The following is a 19,216-nucleotide window of genomic DNA, read 5'->3' as shown; positions in this document are numbered from 1 at the left end:
CGGTTGTCGCTGTTGGTCGAAAAGCTAACGAGGTAGGACAGTTTGTGTTTGCATACCGTGAGTAGTCTGATGTGAGCATGAAGACAAGAGCAGTCAGTTAACTCTATGCCTCAATTTATGACAGGCTGGAAACGTGTAAGAGCTGATAGCAGATAATTCTGTAATTACTCTGAGGCCGACTGAGAAAGAGAGGATGTGGGTCAGAGAGGATGTGGACAGCGGACAAATACATTGACTTAAATGAGAGGAAACACAAACAATATATACAAAGTGTATACCACTGTGCTTACTTACCTTGGAGCCGCGCTCGTTAAAAATAATCTCCACGTCTAAAATCTTGCCAAATTGCTGTGAAAGACAAGAAAGGGGAAGGAATGGGGAAGGAATGGAGACAAAACAGGATAGGATAATTAGAATGTAGGACTGTAGAAGACTGAAATGGTCAAGTATTCAATTTTCTAATTATCAAACTCCGCTTGACCTGACAATGAGATTTTTTAAATACCCATTTACGTTTAATGCCATTTAAATGCTGTGTTTGCTTTGTTGTGGCAATAAAGGCGAGTGAAAGCATGTGTGTGTGTGTGTGTCGGGACAGATATACGCTGCTAATGAACAGAGGCAGATGCTATGGCTGTGCAATGTATTGGCACACACCACTGATCTTAATGATGCCCATCATCTAATGTTTGTTTTACTTTGGATAAAACACAATTTGAGTAAAGTATCTTAAAGAAGAAAATGTTGTCACACACATGTGTGTATATGTGCGGGTGTGTTTTTATATATATATATATATATACAGTATATATATATATATATATATATATATATATATATATATATATATATATATATATATATATATAAATATATATTTATATATATATATATATATATATATATATATATATATATATATATATATATATATATATATATATATATATATATATATATATATATATACATACATACACACACACACACACTGGAAACGGAAGTATAGACGCCAGTGATGGGCAAGCTACTCGGAAAATGTAGTAAGCTAAGCTACAAGTTACTCTCGATTAAATGTAGCTAAGCTACAGGGTAAGCTATCCCCGGAGAATTGTAGCAAGCTACAGTACAAGCTACATGGCAAAAGTAGCTTGCTACATCAAAGCTACATTTAACGGCATTTCTATCTATGGGCCAACATGTATAATATCAATGTTAATGTAACTGAGAGTGTAAAAATGGACCCATTAAGGGTACATTACTATTAACTAAAGGGAAACTTTTTGGCCCAGGGACCACATTGGCTTTTGAAATTTGACAGAAGGGCAAGGCGAGTACACGATTCATGAAACTAAGAGTAAGTTTCTCAAAAATGGTCTATTTTACTATTTTCAACAATATATCATCAAAGAAACATACAAATGGTATTAAAAGGTTAACACTTAGTGGCAGCAGTGTTGTTGATCACCCATCTTTGCCAGTGCGTCTAAGTCTAGTATCAGTTTTGTTGTGGCAATTCTCAAAAAAAACTTTGCTCAGTTCTGTTTTAACATTTGGCGGGCCAGAGTATAGGGACCAACGGGCCGGATGTGGCCCGCGGGCCATAGTTTGCCCACCCCTGCCCTGCAACTACCTCTACTGGTTCCTGTTCCCCACTGTATGTAATTATTTAGTTTGCATTTTCTTTGGCCCAACATTTTTTCTGCATTTTCAGCATTTATCTATTGCTTGACAAAAATAAAAAATTAAAACAATGACTTGTGTGTTGTTTGGGAAGAGTTGGTAATGGTTATGCACAGTAAAACTTTTCATGAACTCACCTTAATGTGTGTTCCTAAATTTGAGTTCCACATCTTAGATGAAGAGAGCAGTTTTGGTTTACAGAGTAAACAAATAAACACTAAGATTTTGGGCACTGTTATCTCTAAACGCATACATTTGTCTAAATATGGCCAAAGACATGCATTATTGTGGGTTTCCTTCATGTCGTCTTCATCACTTAAGGTAAAATCTAATCTGTGGGAGAGAATTCCTCTGTATAAATTGAGTATATACTGAGATGAAAATAATAAAAAGTTCCTGTATCATATTCAGAATATAATGCTACAAGCCTAACACCCACCTGAATTACACACAGAGTCTTTAAAAGAAAGGAATAACGCAGTTGTGGACTTTGAATAAGGAATGAACCACAGCTGCTGTTAAACATTCAACACGTCTCCAAGGAGAGTGGATAATGTCATCACCTTGATTAGAAGAGTGAGAGTATGTAAGACTGGGCCTAGAATTGACTTAAATACTGTACATTTTACAAATCTAAATTGGGGTATTATTCATTCAGAAAAATAGACCAATAATGTTCTAAATGTGTTTGTAGAGATGCTTCAGAAAATAGTCGATAAACATGCACCCTTGAAGAAAACTTCTGTTAAAAAAGACCACCACACCTTGGCTTGATACACAACTAAAAATGTGTATGGCTCACTGAGATGAATTAAAGCAAGCTGCTGGAAAATCTGCTGATCCAGGCTTGTGTGGGAAACAACCATAAACTTAGAAATAGGTGACTAAAATGAACATGCAGAAGAAAAAAGCAAATTTTTTTTCAAATCAAATCTACAATGCGAAGAATGATGGAAAGAAACACTGGCAGGTGTTTAGTAACATACTTGGAAGAGTTCAAATTAATCAATCTTCTTTTATTGAAATCGACAACACCCTGTGAAACTGCCAACTATTTAGTAAGGTACATCAAATAAGAAAGAATACAATCTATCTGATGAATGGACAACTGAAGCATACTATTTTTTGTAGTAATAAATCAATTGAACTGATACATAAACATATTATGATGTGGAAAAAAATAGGCACTGTGAAAAATAACAGGCCGTTTGGGCTAGATTATCTTGATGGAAAATTAATAAAATATATGTCGGATTACATTGCTGTGCCTGTTTGTTTTAAAATATCATATATTCCCCCAAGCTTGGAAAGTAGCCAAAGTCATACCCATACCCAAACAAAAGAAGACAGCCTTCTGTGGTCCAAATAGTAGACCAATTAGTATTCTTCCTGTTCTTAGGAAAATCTAACTTTAAAATGACTTCTCCTGTTTTAATCTTAATTCTGAGTTTCAGCATGTCTTCAAAGATGGTCACACTACAGCAGTGGTTCTTAACCTAGGGGTTCGGTGAGTCGGCCTCAGGGGTTTGGCGGAGCCTCCGCCGCGGAGGTCAAGACACACCCGACTCATCGTGTAAATAAATACTTATTATGGATACCCCCAAACAATGTTCCCTCTAATTTTCCATCTGATCTGCAGGTGTGTAATTTGTTGTGAGTTCATCATGCACTGTGTTGGTTTTGATCTTTGAACACAATGATTTTCATGCACGGTACATTTTGTGCACCAGTGAAAAAATATTGTCTTGAATTTGAGAAAAAAACATTTTATTTTTCACCAAAGAATGGTTCGGTGAATGCGCATATGAAACTGGTGGGGTTCGGTACCTCCAACAAGGTTAAGAACCACTTCTCTACAGCTACAGCACTGGTCCATATGACTGAGGATTGACAGCAACAAATTGATGAGAAAAATAATGTTGGTACTGTCTTACCTGATTTCAGTGCAGTGTTTGATGTTATAGATTATGGTTTACTGTTGAGAAAGCATTCTGCATATGGTTTAAGTAACTGTGGAGTTAGTTGGATGGAGAGCTAGTTGACTAAAATATGTCTTAATCCGTGTATTTTAATGTTACCTTTCTAATGCAAGGAGATTAGACTGCGGAGTTCCCCAAGGCAGCTGCCATGGTCCTCTGCTCTTTTCTATTTTTACCGTATTTTTCGGACTATAAGTCGCAGTTTTTTTCATAATTTGGTCGGGGGTGCGACTTATGTGTGAAATTATTAACACATTACCGTAAAATATCAAATAATATTATTTAGCTCATTCACGTAAGAGACTAGACGTATAAGATTTCATCGGATTTAGCAATTAGGAGTGACAGATTGTTTGGTAAACGTATAGCATGTTCTATATGTTATAGTTATTTGAATGACTCTTACCATAATATGTTACATTAACATACCAGGCACGTTCTCAGTTGGTTATTTATGCGTCATATAACGTACACTTATTCAGCCTGTTTTCACTATTCTTTATTTATTTTAAATTGTCTTTCAAATGTCTATTCTTAATGTTGGGTTTTATCATATAAATTTCCCCAAAAAATGCGACTTATACTCCAGTGCGACTTATATATGTTTTTTTCCTTCTTTATTATGCATTTTCGGCAGGTGCGACTTATACTCCGGAGCGACTTATACTCCGAAAAATACGATACTAATGATCTTTATTCAAATGTGAAAAGCGCATCTATAACTATGGATGGAGATGACACTATACTCCAATATAGGCTTCGCCTCCAATTTAAATATTTTAAACAGTGGACTGGAAAGTGAACTGGAGTGTGTATCCAGTTGGGTTGACAGAAATAGGCATGTTTTAAATGACAGTCAAACCAAATACATAATTCTGGGCTATAAACACACATTCGAAAATGTAGCGCCTCTGTCAGATTCAGAGTGGTATTTCTTTAGAGCAGGTGCATGAAACTGAGCTGTTCGGATTAACCATAAATTATTGATTGAATTGGTCTTGCCATATAAACAAAAGTGTGTCCAAAATGGGCAAGACTGTTTCTGTTGGAATATGTGCATATAACTTCTCGATTATTGTTCATATGCTCCAAAGACATATATTCAAAAGCTCCAACTTATGCAAAATTAGGCTGCACGGTTGGCACTGAAATGTTCACTTTGGACTAGTGTTGATCATATGCATATTGATCTCTCATTGTTATATGTTGATAAGCGCAAATTAAAAAGCATCTAGTATTTTTTTTACACAATTAATACTACAATGAGACCAACAATCGTACACTCTAAAATATCATGTTTGCAACAGATACAGACACTATCATACCAGGAGCAAGAACATGTGCCATGCAAACAACTGTGTTGTACAGAGCTGCTTCACAGTGGATTAGGCTGCCTCGTGTATTAAAGCAGTGGTCCCCAACCTTTTTTGTACCACGGACCAGTTTAATGTAGGCATTATTTTCAGGGACCGGCTTTCCACTTGTGCCAGATAAATACAGCAAAAATAAGTGCATGAAAAATACAAGTCACTATAACGCTGAATTAGTGGGGGCCCTGGGGCTTGTTTCTTTGCAATGAGATCCCCAGCAGGTTGTTGGTAGTAAATACCATCAACCGGCTGGGGACTGCAGATGGAAATCAGCCTTTGGCTACAATCTGTCACATTTATATTTTATATGTTCATTAATGTACATTTTATCATGTCACAAAGTTATAACAAATACAACAAATGGCAACTTCCTATGAGGAGTTTTATTGTACATCTATAAACAAGCTTAATGGTGTGTCTAGTGCAGGGGTCGGCAACCCAAAATGTTGAAAGAGCCATATTGGACCAAAAATACAAAAACAAATCTATCTGGAGCCGCAAAAAATTAAAAGCCATATTACATACAGATGGTGTGTCATGAGATATAAATTGAATTAAGAGGACTTAAAGGAAACTAAATGACCTCAAATATAGCTACAAATGAGGCATAATGATGCAATATGTACATATAGCTAGCCTAAATAGCATAATAGCATCGATTAGCTTGCAGTCATGCAGTGACCAAATATGTCTGATTAGCACTCCACACAAGTCAATAACATCAACAAAACTCACCTTTCATGCACAACGTTAAAGGTTTGGTGGACAAAATGAGACAGAAAAAGAAGTGGCATAAAACATGTCCTAGAAAGTCGGAGAAAGTTATACATGTAAACAAACTACGGTGAGTTCAAGGACCGCCAAAATGAGTAGGACAAAACGGCGCTCGCCAAATACTCGAATCAGTGAAGCATGTTTAATATAAACAGTGTGCTTTGTAACAATTAGGGAGGCTTGTGTCATGTTTGTCCTCCTACAGAAACCATATTAAAACAAAAAATAGATATTTTTTCCCCTCATCTTTTTCCATTTTTCATACATTTTTTAAAAAACTCCAGAGAGCCACTAGGGCGGCGCTAAAGAGCCGCATGCGGCTCTAGAGCCGCGGGTTGCCGACCCCTGGTCTAGTGGGACAGGCAAAAGTTAAGTCGGAGAAAATGCAGTCGTTTATAATATTATTTAATGTATCTCTGTGGCCCGGTAGCAAATGCGTAATGGACCGGTATGCGTCCTTGGACCGGTGGTTGGGGACCACTGTATTGAAGGACTGAAAGTAATGTGTAGGATGTTTGAGGAGCAGTGTGTGAGGGCGTGTCTTTTGGTTTTAGGAGTTGTAGGCCAAATTGGTATAGGTTGTTGTCTGTCTATCTGTGTTGGTCCTGCGATGAGGTGGCGACTTGTCCAGGGTGTACCCCGCCTTCCGCCCGATTGTAGCTGAGATAGGCTCCAGCGCCCCCCGCCACCCCAAAGGGAATAAGCGGTAGAAAATGGATGAATGGATGTATTTAGTCACGTGACTTTCTCTGACCTGTTTACTTCCGGTGAACGAAGTGGTGGGCAACCCAACCAATATGGCTACAATGCAGCAAACAGTGAGTAAACTATCTGAGTATGCAAGGGCAGGGCTGTATGCTTAGCTTTTTCACTAGTAGCACAGGTGCTAATAAATGAAAAAAAAATAGTAGCACAGAACATTTCATGTAGCACAGAAAAAAAAATAGTAGCAATATGAAATGTCTTAAATATCATAATTTCATTATTTACACTCAAACAAGGTACACATGTGCCCTCATACATACAGTTTAAACACAATGCTATCACAAGGCTACTGTAACTTTCAATTAAACACAGAGATCATCCCTAAATTGTGCTAGCACTGTCGCTAACATCTTCCTTTTTTTTGTGCCCTTGTGTGCATTATCCTTTCCATCCTTATCCTTTCCATCCTTTGTAACTGAGCTACTGTGTGGAACAATTTTCCTTGTGGATCATTAAAGTTTGTCTAAGTCTAAGTCTACGTTGTCTAAGTCTAATGAGTGTAGGGCTGGGCGATATGGACCAAAACTCATATATATACCCAATATAGTTGGGTCTATAAACTACCCATAAATGGAAATATCCGTTGACATAATTACATATCTCCACCATGCCTTGATTTTTGATTTTCGGGACTGCTGGGTATCCCAAATACAAAAAAAAAGGGACCAACAAGTAAGAAAAGTAGGTTTTGTATAATAGGATCGCAATTTAAGAGGTGTTTTGAGATAAGAAAAAAGAAACATCTTTAAAAATAATAAATACAAGTCAAATATAATCTCCAAACATTTAGTTCTGCACACTTCTTCAGCTAACAAAAAGACAAAAGAACAAAATGTGAAATAAAGTGCCCTGCATTAGGATGACATGTTTAAACGTCAGCAGCAACATTAAAATAACTGACCTTTTACAATGGTGATTTTATTGGTAAACATTATAATAGGACACACACACACACACACACACACACACACACACACACACACACACACACACACACACACACACACACACACACACACATATTTTAGCCAGGAACACCAACCTGTCAACTGCGTCATGATGCTGTGTGACAGGCTGTGTCTGAAAATTACTTTTAAAAATAGAATTTATTCCGGTTACTCATTACTTTTCCAAAAAAGTGATTGAATTACTAACGAAATAACTCCCTAAGAAATTAATGCGTCACTTAAAAAAATAAAAATTAAATCAACCGGCATAAAGCAGTTGAGATAAGTTTCATATAAAGTATATATGAGAGCAGTGTGTGTGTTTGTGTGTGTGCCTTTTTTTTTTTTTGCCCATCTTTCACAATCCATAAGCCTGACAAGAAGACGAAAGATTGTGTTGTTGTTTTTTGCATTGTAACTCGTAAAAATGGTCTCGTTCTAGGTGGCTAGCAATGCAGCTAATCGGAGCAATCAATTCCACCACTAAAATACTTAAAAAACTAAAAAACGCCAACAATACTTCATTTACGTTCCGTAACCCGTAATAACCAAGCGGTGGCGACATTTTTATTGTAAGAGCAAACACTGAGGAACTCTCTTTCTAGCGTAGTAACACATCGGCATGCTCCCGTGTTAGCCGTAAAAGCTAGCTACGTAAAGAGATAAGCTAGCTTATACGACAACACAAAAGGTGTTAAAGTTTGTAATGCACAACACTGCGATGGGACAATAACCTGTACTGACTGAAACACATGAACAATCATATTTAAGTATCTGTAAAGTATTATTTCATGTTTTGTTTGTACACAGCTAGCCAGACAGTGTATGCACTGTAGTTGTACTAACACGCATGACGTGCTGTGTGTATCATGGTCAATATTAAAGTGACTCACTCGATGGACAGTTGTCTATTTGTTTTTTTAATAGTTTATTTGGGTAAGCACTCGATTTATGTCGAAATAGCTTGGCTCCAAGTTACACATTTATAGCCTCAAAGTGACTTCAACCTCACTCTCTCGGCTTCCGTCTGCTCCAAAGTCTCACCCTTCCGTTGGGGTCGCTTCTACTAACAGTAGTTCATCCTTTCAGTTTAAAAAATATAAGGTTGTACATCATCATATGGTTTGGATGGCAAGTTTTTCATTTTAATCATTGATTTGTTGTTCAATATTTCCTCCGACCCTCGTAGTTACTAGTGTGCAGTGCAGTTTGTGTCAGGTTTTAAGGTGTTGAAAAAAACGTCTTTTACTGACCGGTTACTCCAACTAAGACATTTTTTTTTCCGTGTTGGAAGACTGAGTGTATGAGCTAAGGGTTCCAGCCCGCTCCTATCTTTGCATGGTGCAGGAGGGAGAGACACACACAGTTTTCAGCGCGATCAGTGACACTTACGCATCAATCACTTGTCCTTTTGGTTATGGTTTAATTTTATTTCAAACATGCTGTACAGATGGGCAAACATTTTACTTAAGTTTGATCAAATTTGAATACATTTATGTTAAGAGAAAAATGCTAATTAAAGTGTTAAAATCTGCACTCCCACGTGTGCTACTAAAATGCTCGCACTGTACAGGCCTGTAGCGTTCCCAGACATGTCGAACTATCTGGTGCACCAGACATCATTCTACACTACAACACAGATGACAACTTGGCGAAGAATGGAGGCCGACAACTTCTTTGTGTGTGGTTGTGTCAGGGAAATTGGTATCAAGACTCTCCCGGATAAATTTACATTGCTTTTGCTCTAGTGAGGTTGCATTTCATGATTTAACTTTGTGTCTTGCGAGGTTGCGTCCTTGTAAACAAACTGCGAGTAGCACCTGATAGCCTTGATTCACTGTTTTTCCTTTTCCCATGATGTTAACCACTCATCAAGATAATCGGAGAGACACTGAAATCCTGGCTGGTTGTGAAAGAAGACGGAGAAGTGATCACAACTTGCTGTTGTTGCACGCATCATTACAAGTATGTGATTGCTGCCTTTGGTAAAAGTTGAACTCTTTTAGTTTTTAATCACATTTGCTTACTTTTATTCAGACTTGCCGAGTTGGTGGTTTACGAAACACTCGTAGCAAAAATGCGTTTGAAGACCTCTGAAACAAGATAAAATACACAACTATAAAGATAACATTTAAATGGGAAATACTTAAAGTAAAAAATGTATCAAAACATCTTTAACAAAGTGATCACTGCAAAATTGTGCGTTTCTTGTCGTATCTTAGTGGAATTTTGCACTCCTTCGCCAAAAACAACGCAGCCATAGGGCATTTTTCTTCGAGAAAGGCAACATGCCACACAGAACGCCTTGACAACACACACTTTCTTGCTTATACAGTATCAGGCCTTGAATTTTAACTTTTTAAGGTCAAGGCAAATATTGCCTTAAAGGAGGGCTCATATTTTAGGGCACCAAGGTAAGTTGGAAGGGCACCAAGGCAAACATTATTTTATTTCGAGGAAGGGGCTCAAAAGCATACATATATATATATATATATATATATATATATATATATATATATATATATATATATATATATATATATATATATATATATATATATATATATACATATATATATATAAATATATATATATATATATATATATATATATATATATATATTATCTGAAAAAAAATGGGCATAGTGTCCCCTTACGCCGGCCTACCTGGCCGGTCTAGGGGACATGTGCCTGACCTAAATTCACCTGATGTCCTTCCAGACCCTCTCGGAAAATCTGGGAACAACTCGGCTGTTCTCGTTGTCGGTTAACCTTTGACACACGCTTCCACAATGGCTGTGCCCATGTTGTTTGTACCGATTAACGTTAATCATGCGATGTCTTAAACAGTTGAAAATGTAAGAAAAAAAGTCATGGCGGGGTGTTTTTATCAATTTATTTGACGAAACAGATACGTTACCATTGTCCATTGTGGGGATGTCATGGTATGAACATTTCTTATCACGGGTATCATGGTCATTTTAAATGTGCTCAAAATTTTCAAAAACTACTTATACTAAAATCCTTTAACCAAGTATTTATGTTTTTTAAAAACACAAACACATTCAAAATGTATATACTGTATGTACCTCAATTGCAAAGTTGAATGAGCATATGAAAGCAACACAAGCATAATAAACAAAATAATATGTCAGAAACAAAATAATACTATAAATGATGACTATAAGGATGACATTCTTTTGACATAAGATGTGACTGCACTTTTTGTCCATATAGATAAAAATAGTGTTCATATATGAGGTCAAATCTTACACATAGGACTGCACGGTTATGGGCAAAATAATAATTAAGATTATTTTAATCAATTTTGAAAGCACGATTATTAATCATGATCACTATGCTTGGTAAAACAGTGTTGGGGTGTGAACGCGACGCAATCATATAATTTTTAAGGTCTAATAAAAATGCTCTAGATTCTGGATCTATATATTTAAAGACAAATATTTTGTTTTTGTTCATTAATAATATCAGCGTGTTAGATTTTTTTAATTACATGATGCCTTTAACTCTATTTTTACATTTTCATAGAGAGAGGTATTTTTTAAGTTATGTACATGTACTAATGTGTGTACATGTACATGCTGTATCGAGACAGATCCATTGAGAGTTTGAGCAAAATTTGTCATATAGGAATTAATTATACACCATAAAACATTAACAAAATGCTATGTCACATGAATGGCTATAAAAGTAATTTATTTGTGGAATGAAAAAACACAAGTAATGTAAAAAAAAAACATGGCGTTTACGTTTTGATAAGGATACAAAACACAAAGCAGTTTGGCTAATGAAGATAAAGTCAAATAAACAAGCTTTGTTTTTCAACAACAACCATGTACTTCAGTGCAACAGTTTGGCCAACAAAAATAAAGAGTGATACCTCTCACATCTAACACACAATCTTTGTGCTTCACCAACAACCCAGCCAGCGATCAATTCGATGAAATGACAAAACATTTTAGGTAGTAATGATGTTATTCAAACCCTAACAAAGTTAGCAGTTAAATTAAAGGAAGAGTGAGCACCCCAGTAAACAAACTACAGACTTTTTAAACAAATTGTGGCAACGTTCCCGACACATCGCCTGCTGCATGCTAACTCTCAGTCTCAGCAGCTGGCGGAAGGATCCCAGCTGCACGTTCAAAATGAAACTGCAACATCAAATGTTGTTGTCCTCCAACAGCATTGCACTTTTAATCGCACACCGAGACTCCACGGAAGTAGAAGCGATTGAAATGAAGTGAAACGAAGCGATCGGCTCCGTTAGCTCGGAGGGAACATTTTCAAAGCAAAGTCCATGAAGTTGCCGCCATGTTCGGCTCTCGTGCGCATGCGCCGATGCAATATTCAGGAAGTAAGCCGTTGCCTAAAATGCATTAATAAATGACTGTTTTTCGGTAATTAAAAATTTAAACGGTATTAATAACCGTCTGGAACTTTACCGTGGTTTATCATTATACCGTTTATCGTTACATCCCTAGTCCATTAACAAGTAAAAAGTCAAGGGGCGGTCACGGCATGTTCTGGAAGTAAATGCTCGTCAATTTTTTAGGGCATTACGGCAAGTCACAAGGGCGGTCACCGCACTGCCGCGGTTAAATTCGAGCCCTGAAGTATATGACCTGTTTCTAATTGAAGTATTCTAGTGTACTGTCTATTACGGCTGTGAATCTTTGCACCACACATTCCATTGGATTCTTGGGGGTAACGATTCGGTTCAGAATTGATTCTCGATTAAAAAAGATTCCCAATTCAAAATCAATATATTTTTTAACAGCAACAGGTGCCAGTTATATGACAAACTACATTCCTCCACAAAATAGATGTGATACATTTCTATAATACTTAAAAGAAAAAATGGTTTCATGTAATAAAATTATACCCAAACATTTAATAAACTCAAATACAAAGTATCCCACACTTCTCTTGTCTAAAGTAAATCTGTACAACAAATATGGGCATCTACATCAACAATATGATGTTCCTGTATGGCTGAACAGGCCACTAATCTTCCTGGATACCCTAACACAAGACAATAACATTTAAATAAAAACTACAATACATACAAAATAAATTCACTAACAAAGAATATGTATATATAATGCTATACATAAACAGTAGGGGTGTCAAAAAATCAAATATATATATATATATATATATATATATATATATATATATATATATATATATATATATATATATATATGGACCCCAGGAAGATTAGTGGCGACTACTGTATGTATACCAACTAATGGGGGTCCATTTTTAACAAATACACAAATGGTTTGCGGTGGTTGGAGCCATGAAAAATTACATGTTGAAGCTAGATACGGAGAGAGTACTCAGAGTAGATAGCTTCTGCTTGCTGATTCGTCATGAGTGTAATACGTGCAGTACTCGCCCAGTGCCAATGTCCATGGCGAGTGTCCGAGTGCATGGCTAATTTGCAAGCAGGCAGTGTCTGCATGTCTGCCAGCGTCGGAAGTCCCTTCAGATGACAGAACGTAAACACAATGAAAGAAAACACAAAAAAATTCATATCAAGTTTTGATATTATTGTCCGCTAATAGGAGTATAAAGAAAATATTCCGGGATGCAAAATTAGAGGTCGCTATGGATAAATAAAGGTTTAAAAATGATTGTAGCCACTATCGGCAATTGACTGCTAACCCAGGGTTGCCTGTACCATGAAAATGATAATGATGTACTTAATAATCGACTACATGGAAGAAATAGAGCAAAATTACAATTTGTAACATGTTCCAAATTGCCCATACGATCATTAGGGACCTGCAAGCACCTGACAAACACCACACAGAACACCTGACTTCGACACATCAAACCTCACTGGCCACCCACGAGTATGAATACCAGAAAAAGAAGAAGCTATTATTCCGGTGTTAAAAAAAAAATGCAGACGCATTGAGTTTGAGTTTGAGTTTGAGTTTCGCTTGCAATAAGTGCTCGGCAGTAAAATGTTGACTTTAAGGTTTTACTACTTACGTATAAAATACTACACGGTCTAGCTCCAGCCTATCTTGCCGATTGTATTGTACCATATGTCCCGGCAAGGAATCTGCGTTCAAAGAACTCCGCTTATTAGTGATTCCTAGAGCCCAAAAAAAGTCTGCGGGCTATAGAGTGTTTTCTATTCGGGCTCCAGTACTATGGAATGCCCTCCCGGTAACAGTTAGAGATGCTACCTCAGTAGAAGCATTTAAGTCCCATCGTAAAACTCATTTGTATACTCTAGCCTTTAAATAGACCTCCCTTTTTTAGACCAGTTGATCTGCCGTTTCTTTTCCTTTCTTTCCTGGGGCGGTATAGCTCGGTTGGTAGAGTGGCCGTGCCATCAACTTGAGGGTTGCAGGTTCGATCCCCGCTTCCGCCATCCTTGTCACTGCCGTTGTGTCCTTGGGCAAGACACTTTACCCACCTGCTCCCAGTGCCACCCACACTGGTTTAAATGTAACTTAGATATTGGGTTTTCACTATGTAAAGCGCTTTGAGTCACTAGAGAAAAGCGCTATATAAATATAATTCACTCACTAATTCACTTTCTCCTCTGCTCCCCCCTCTCCCTTGTGGAGGGGGAGACACACAGGTCCGGTGGCCATGGATGAAGTGCTGGCTGTCCAGAGTCGGGACCCGGGGTGGACCGCTCGCCTGTGCATCGGTTGGGAACATCTCTGCGCTGCTGACCCGTCTCCGCTCGGGATGGTGTCCTGCTGGCCCCACTATGGACTGGACTCTTACTATTATGTTGGATCCACTATGGACTGGACTCTCACAATATTATGTCAGACCCACTTGACATCCATTGCATTCGGTCTCCCCTACCCACATATGCGGTCCTCTCCAAGGTTTCTCATAGTCATTCACATCGACGTCCCACTGGGGTGAGTTTTTCCTTGCCCTTATGTGGGCTCTCTACCGAGGATGTCGCTGTGGCTTGTGCAGCCCTTTGAGACACTTGTGATTTAGGGCTATATAAATAAACATTGATTGATTGATTGATTGATTGAAGTAACCTTCTTGATAGTAATGCAGCGTGCTGACAGAAGCATTCAAAGTCTGACACTCTTGTTAAACTTTATTGCCGACCTTAACACACTAACAGTAGCCCTCATTACACTGCAGCGCTAGCTTAGCCAGTAGCCACCACAAAAACTACACACCATCTCCTCATGACGGTTACTGTGAGCAAGGTTGCATTCAATAACTCCCGGGATTTTTAGCATTAAACATTACAACTAAATAAGTTGTTTTTTGTACATTCTCAATGTTCTGTATTGCTTCAACAGTTATGACAATTTGTGGTAGATTTTATTTCCTATTTTTGAACGCATTATTTTGTTATCATGTAACTTAAACCTCAGACGTATTTAGATTACTGGTCTGTTCAATTTGAATGTCACAAAATTCCATAAAAATAAAAAGCATCAGTGCATCCCTAACTCTAATTCATTATGCCTAAGCAGCTAGAAATAACAATAACACAAAAAAACCTTACAAATTCAATAGGGTCCTCTGTCCCAAAGGGACATTGCGGTCCCTAAATACTGTCTACGTTCACAGCATTAAAATGTACACTCAATGCCAGATGGTTGGTATATGCTGTTTAACTGCTTCGACCATCAACAAGGATAAAGACGGTATCTTTAAAAATGTAAATTGATCTGATCCTATGAAATGGACAGTGATAACTCAGCAGCTCATAGGTGTCATTGTTGGGACTTCCTCCTCCCAATAAGTCTCTCCATCCCTTACAACACCCATTCAAGACACCCTCAGAGATGCAAGTAAATAATTCTTATATTTTAGTTCCCTCATGTTGTGTTGCTGCACGCTAACCTTGCCAGCCAGTATGGTAATGCTCAGCCTCGTTTTCTGCATAACAATACCTTGAATTACTCTCTTTATTTCAATAAATAAGTAAAGATGGAGCCGACACCAGACAAAACGCAAGGTCAAAGTGCCTGTTGTGCCTGAACATTTAATATGCACAATTTGCAATATGTAGTGATAATCGATACGCAGTATTATCTTAAATTGTATGCAACCACGTATGACATTTGATAAAAAAAAATGTTTAGGTTGTTTGTGCTCGCTATTACAGTATATAGTACGCTTGTAGAATACAAATATAACCGTAAATTGAGTTTCTTGTTTGGAAAGAATTAAAAAGAAATTATTACAGGTCAAGTACTATATAATTCGGACTATAGGGCGAACCAGATTATAAGGCGCAAAGCCAATGAACGGTTCTATTCAGGTGTATTTTCAAACAAAAGGTGCACCGGATTACAAAACCCATTAAAGGGGAACATTATCACAATTTCAGAATGGTTAAAACCATTAAAAATCAGTTCCCAGTGGCTTATTATATTTTTCGAAGTTTTTTTTCCAAATTTTACCCATCACGCAATATCCCTAAAAAAAGCTTCAAAGTGCCTGATTTTAACCATCGTTATATACACCCGTCCATTTTCCTGTGACGTCACATAGTGAAGCCAACACAAACAAACATGGCGGAAAGAACAGCAAGCTATAGCGACATTTGAGTTTGAGTTTGAGTTTGAGTTTATTTCGAACATCCAATCATACAACATGATACATCACAATCTCCAGTTTCTCTTTTCAACATGTTCGAAAAGGAGTAGGAAGAAGCAGAGCTTATTTAATCCTACCCCTTTTCTTTTACATAACAGTTGCTAAAACTTTTGTTCACTTCCTGTTCTCAATTTATTCACAATATACTCCATAAGTAATCACAATAAAATAAGTAAATAAATGATAATTGGTGAAGTAAGTTACATTTCATATGTTGAGATAAGTAAGATTATTTTGTGAGTGAAAGAATGAAAGAATGGATGAGTTAAATAAATTCAGAATGTTTATCATGGTTCTTCTTCTTTGTACTTTGTAAACACTTTAAGTTTGAAGAGTTTCTTGAAGTGGATCATATTAGTACATTGTTTGATTGCTTTGCTTAATCCATTCCATAATTTAATTCCACATACTGATATACTAAAGGTAAGTGTTGTACGTGCATACAAATGTTTTAAATTACATTTCTCCCTAAGATTATATGTCTCCTCTTTTTTTGAGAAGAATTGTTGTATATTCTTGGGTAGAAGGTTATAGTTTGCTTTGTGTATAATTTTAGCTGTTTGCAAATTCACTATGTCGTAGAATTTCAGTATCTTTGATTCAATAAATAAAGGATTTGTGTGTTCTCTATATCCAACATTATGTATTATTCGAACTGATGTTTTTTGTAACACCGTTAATGAATGAAGTGTACTTTTGTAGTTATTTCCCCATATTTCTACACAATAACTCAGATATGGTAACACTAGTGAGCAGTAGAGAATATGAAGTGATTTTTTGTCTAGAACATGTTTTGCTTTATTCATTATTGACGTGTTTCTTGCTACTTTATGTTGTATATTTTTTACGTGAGATTTCCAGTTCAATTTATCATCAATCATTAAACCTAGAAATTTGGTTTCATTTACTCTTTCAATTTCTATTCCGTCTATTTGTATTTGTGTTTGACTTTCTCTTCTACTGTTACCAAATAGCATTATTTTAGTTTTACTGAGATTCAACGATAGTCTGTTTTTGTCAAACCATCTTTTTAATTTGTTAATTTCTTCTGTTATTATTTGTAGTATCTTCTGTGTGTTCTCTCCTGAACAAAACGCTGTTGTATCATCCGCAAATAATACTAACTTTAAATCTTTTGTAACTTTACAAATGTCATTTATATAGAGATTGAATAATTTAGATCCTAGTATTGATCCCTGAGGTACACCACAGGATATATTTAGCGTTGTAGACGTGTGTTCGCCTAGCTTCACGTATTGTTTCCTGTTCATTAGATAACTTCTTATCCAGTTTAAGACTAACCCTCTGATGCCATATCGTTCTAGTTTTTTGATTAAAATATTGTGATTAATTGTGTCAAATGCTTTAGTTAGATCCATAAAAACTGCTGCCGCACATTTTTTATTATCTATAGCATTGGTAATTTCTTCTGTAATTTCAATTAAAGCCATCGAAGTTGAAACATTAGGTCTGTATCCATATTGATTTTCTTCGAGTATTCTATTTTTATTTATGAAACCCTCTAATCTGTTATTGAACAGTTTTTCAATGATTTTAGAAAATTGTGGAAGTAAGGAAACAGGTCTATAATTTGTAAATTGATGTTTGTCGCCAGTCTTGTAAATTGGTGCAACTTTAGCTATTTTCATTTTGTTTGGAAATGTACCTGTTTGAAATGATAGGTTACTAATATACATTAATGGTCCTGAGATCTCTTCAATAACCTTTTTTATCGTTTCCATATCAATTCCGTTACAATCAGTTGAAGTCTTAGACTTACATTTTTTTACGATTGTAACTATAGGGGCTTCACGGTGGCAGAGGGGTTAGTGCATCTGCCTCACAATACGAAGGTCCTGAGTAGTCTTGGGTTCAATCCCGGGCTCGGGATCTTTCTGTGTGGAGTTTGCATGTTCTCCCCGTGACTGCGTGGGTTCCCTCCGGGTACTCCGGCTTCCTCCCACTTCCAAAGACATGCACCTGGGGATAAGTTGATTGGCAACAGTAAATTGGCCCTAGTGTGTGGATGTGAGTGTGAATGTTGTCTGTCTATCTGTGTTGGCCCTGCGATGAGGTGGCGACTTGTCCAGGGTGTACCCCGCCTTCCGCCCGATTGTAGCTGAGATAGGCTCCAGCGCCCCCGCGACCCCAAAGGGAATAAGCGGTAGAAAATGGATGGATGTAACTATTTCCTCCTGTGTCACATTACTGAGGAACATGGAGTTGGGATTTCGCTCTATGGTATCATTATAGTCCTCAATTGAAACTGGGTCTGGAATCCTTTCTTCCAATTTTGGTCCAATATTTACAAAATAATTATTGAAGCTTTCAACTACTTCCTTTATGTTGTCATTTTTTTTATTTCTGTCTAAGAAGTATTGAGGGTAGTCCTTCTTAGTGCCATTTTTAATAATGCTATTGAGGATGCCCCATGTTGCTCTCGTATTAGTTTTGTTCCTGTCCAATAATTCACTGTAATATTCTTTTCTACATAATTGTAGTATGTATGTTAACTTGTTTTTATACTTTTTGTACTTAATTTCTGCCTCTGTAGTTCTTTGTGCTATAAATTTCCTATATAGTGTATTTTTCCTCTTACAAGCATTTTTTAATCCTTTTGTCATCCATGGTTGATTATTCTTTCTCTGCTTATTACTGAGTTGTATCCATGGACAATGTTTGTCATAAAGTATTATGAACTTGTTTAAGAAATGTTCATATGCTTCATCAACCTCATTTTCTTTGTACACATTGTCCCAATCTTGCTTTTGTAGCTCAATTTTGAAAGCAGTCATCCTCTTCTCTGTGCACAGTCTTTGAAATGTCCTTTTGTCTTCCATGTTCTTCTTGTAGTTTCCATCATATATTGTAAAAACTGGCAGATGATCACTAACATCGGTTATAAGTAGACCACTTGTAGTGTTATTATCAAAATCATTGGTAAAAATATTATCATTAAGCGTGGCACAGTGTCCTGTAATTCTGCTTGGCTTTGTGATTTTAGGATATAAACTGATGCTGTACATTGTATCAATGAAGTCATCAATAGACTTTTGCTTGTTAG

General features: G+C 36.8%; 1 protein-coding gene across 1 annotated transcript in view; it reads right to left on the bottom strand.

Moving 5' to 3' along the window:
- rbfox3a (RNA binding fox-1 homolog 3a) overlaps nucleotides 1-19,216 on the bottom strand; it is a 1,142,209-nt gene that overhangs the window by 113,895 nt on the left and 1,009,098 nt on the right. The window contains exon 7 of the mRNA XM_061967072.1: nucleotides 295-348. Coding sequence (XP_061823056.1) covers nucleotides 295-348 — 54 coding nt within the window. The remainder of the gene's footprint in view (nucleotides 1-294; nucleotides 349-19,216) is intronic.

This window comes from Nerophis lumbriciformis, linkage group LG11 (assembly GCF_033978685.3).
Source record: "Nerophis lumbriciformis linkage group LG11, RoL_Nlum_v2.1, whole genome shotgun sequence".
Lineage (NCBI taxonomy): Eukaryota > Metazoa > Chordata > Actinopteri > Syngnathiformes > Syngnathidae > Nerophis > Nerophis lumbriciformis.
Note: the sequence above shows the minus strand (reverse complement) of the source record. Positions and strands in the feature narration are given on the sequence as shown.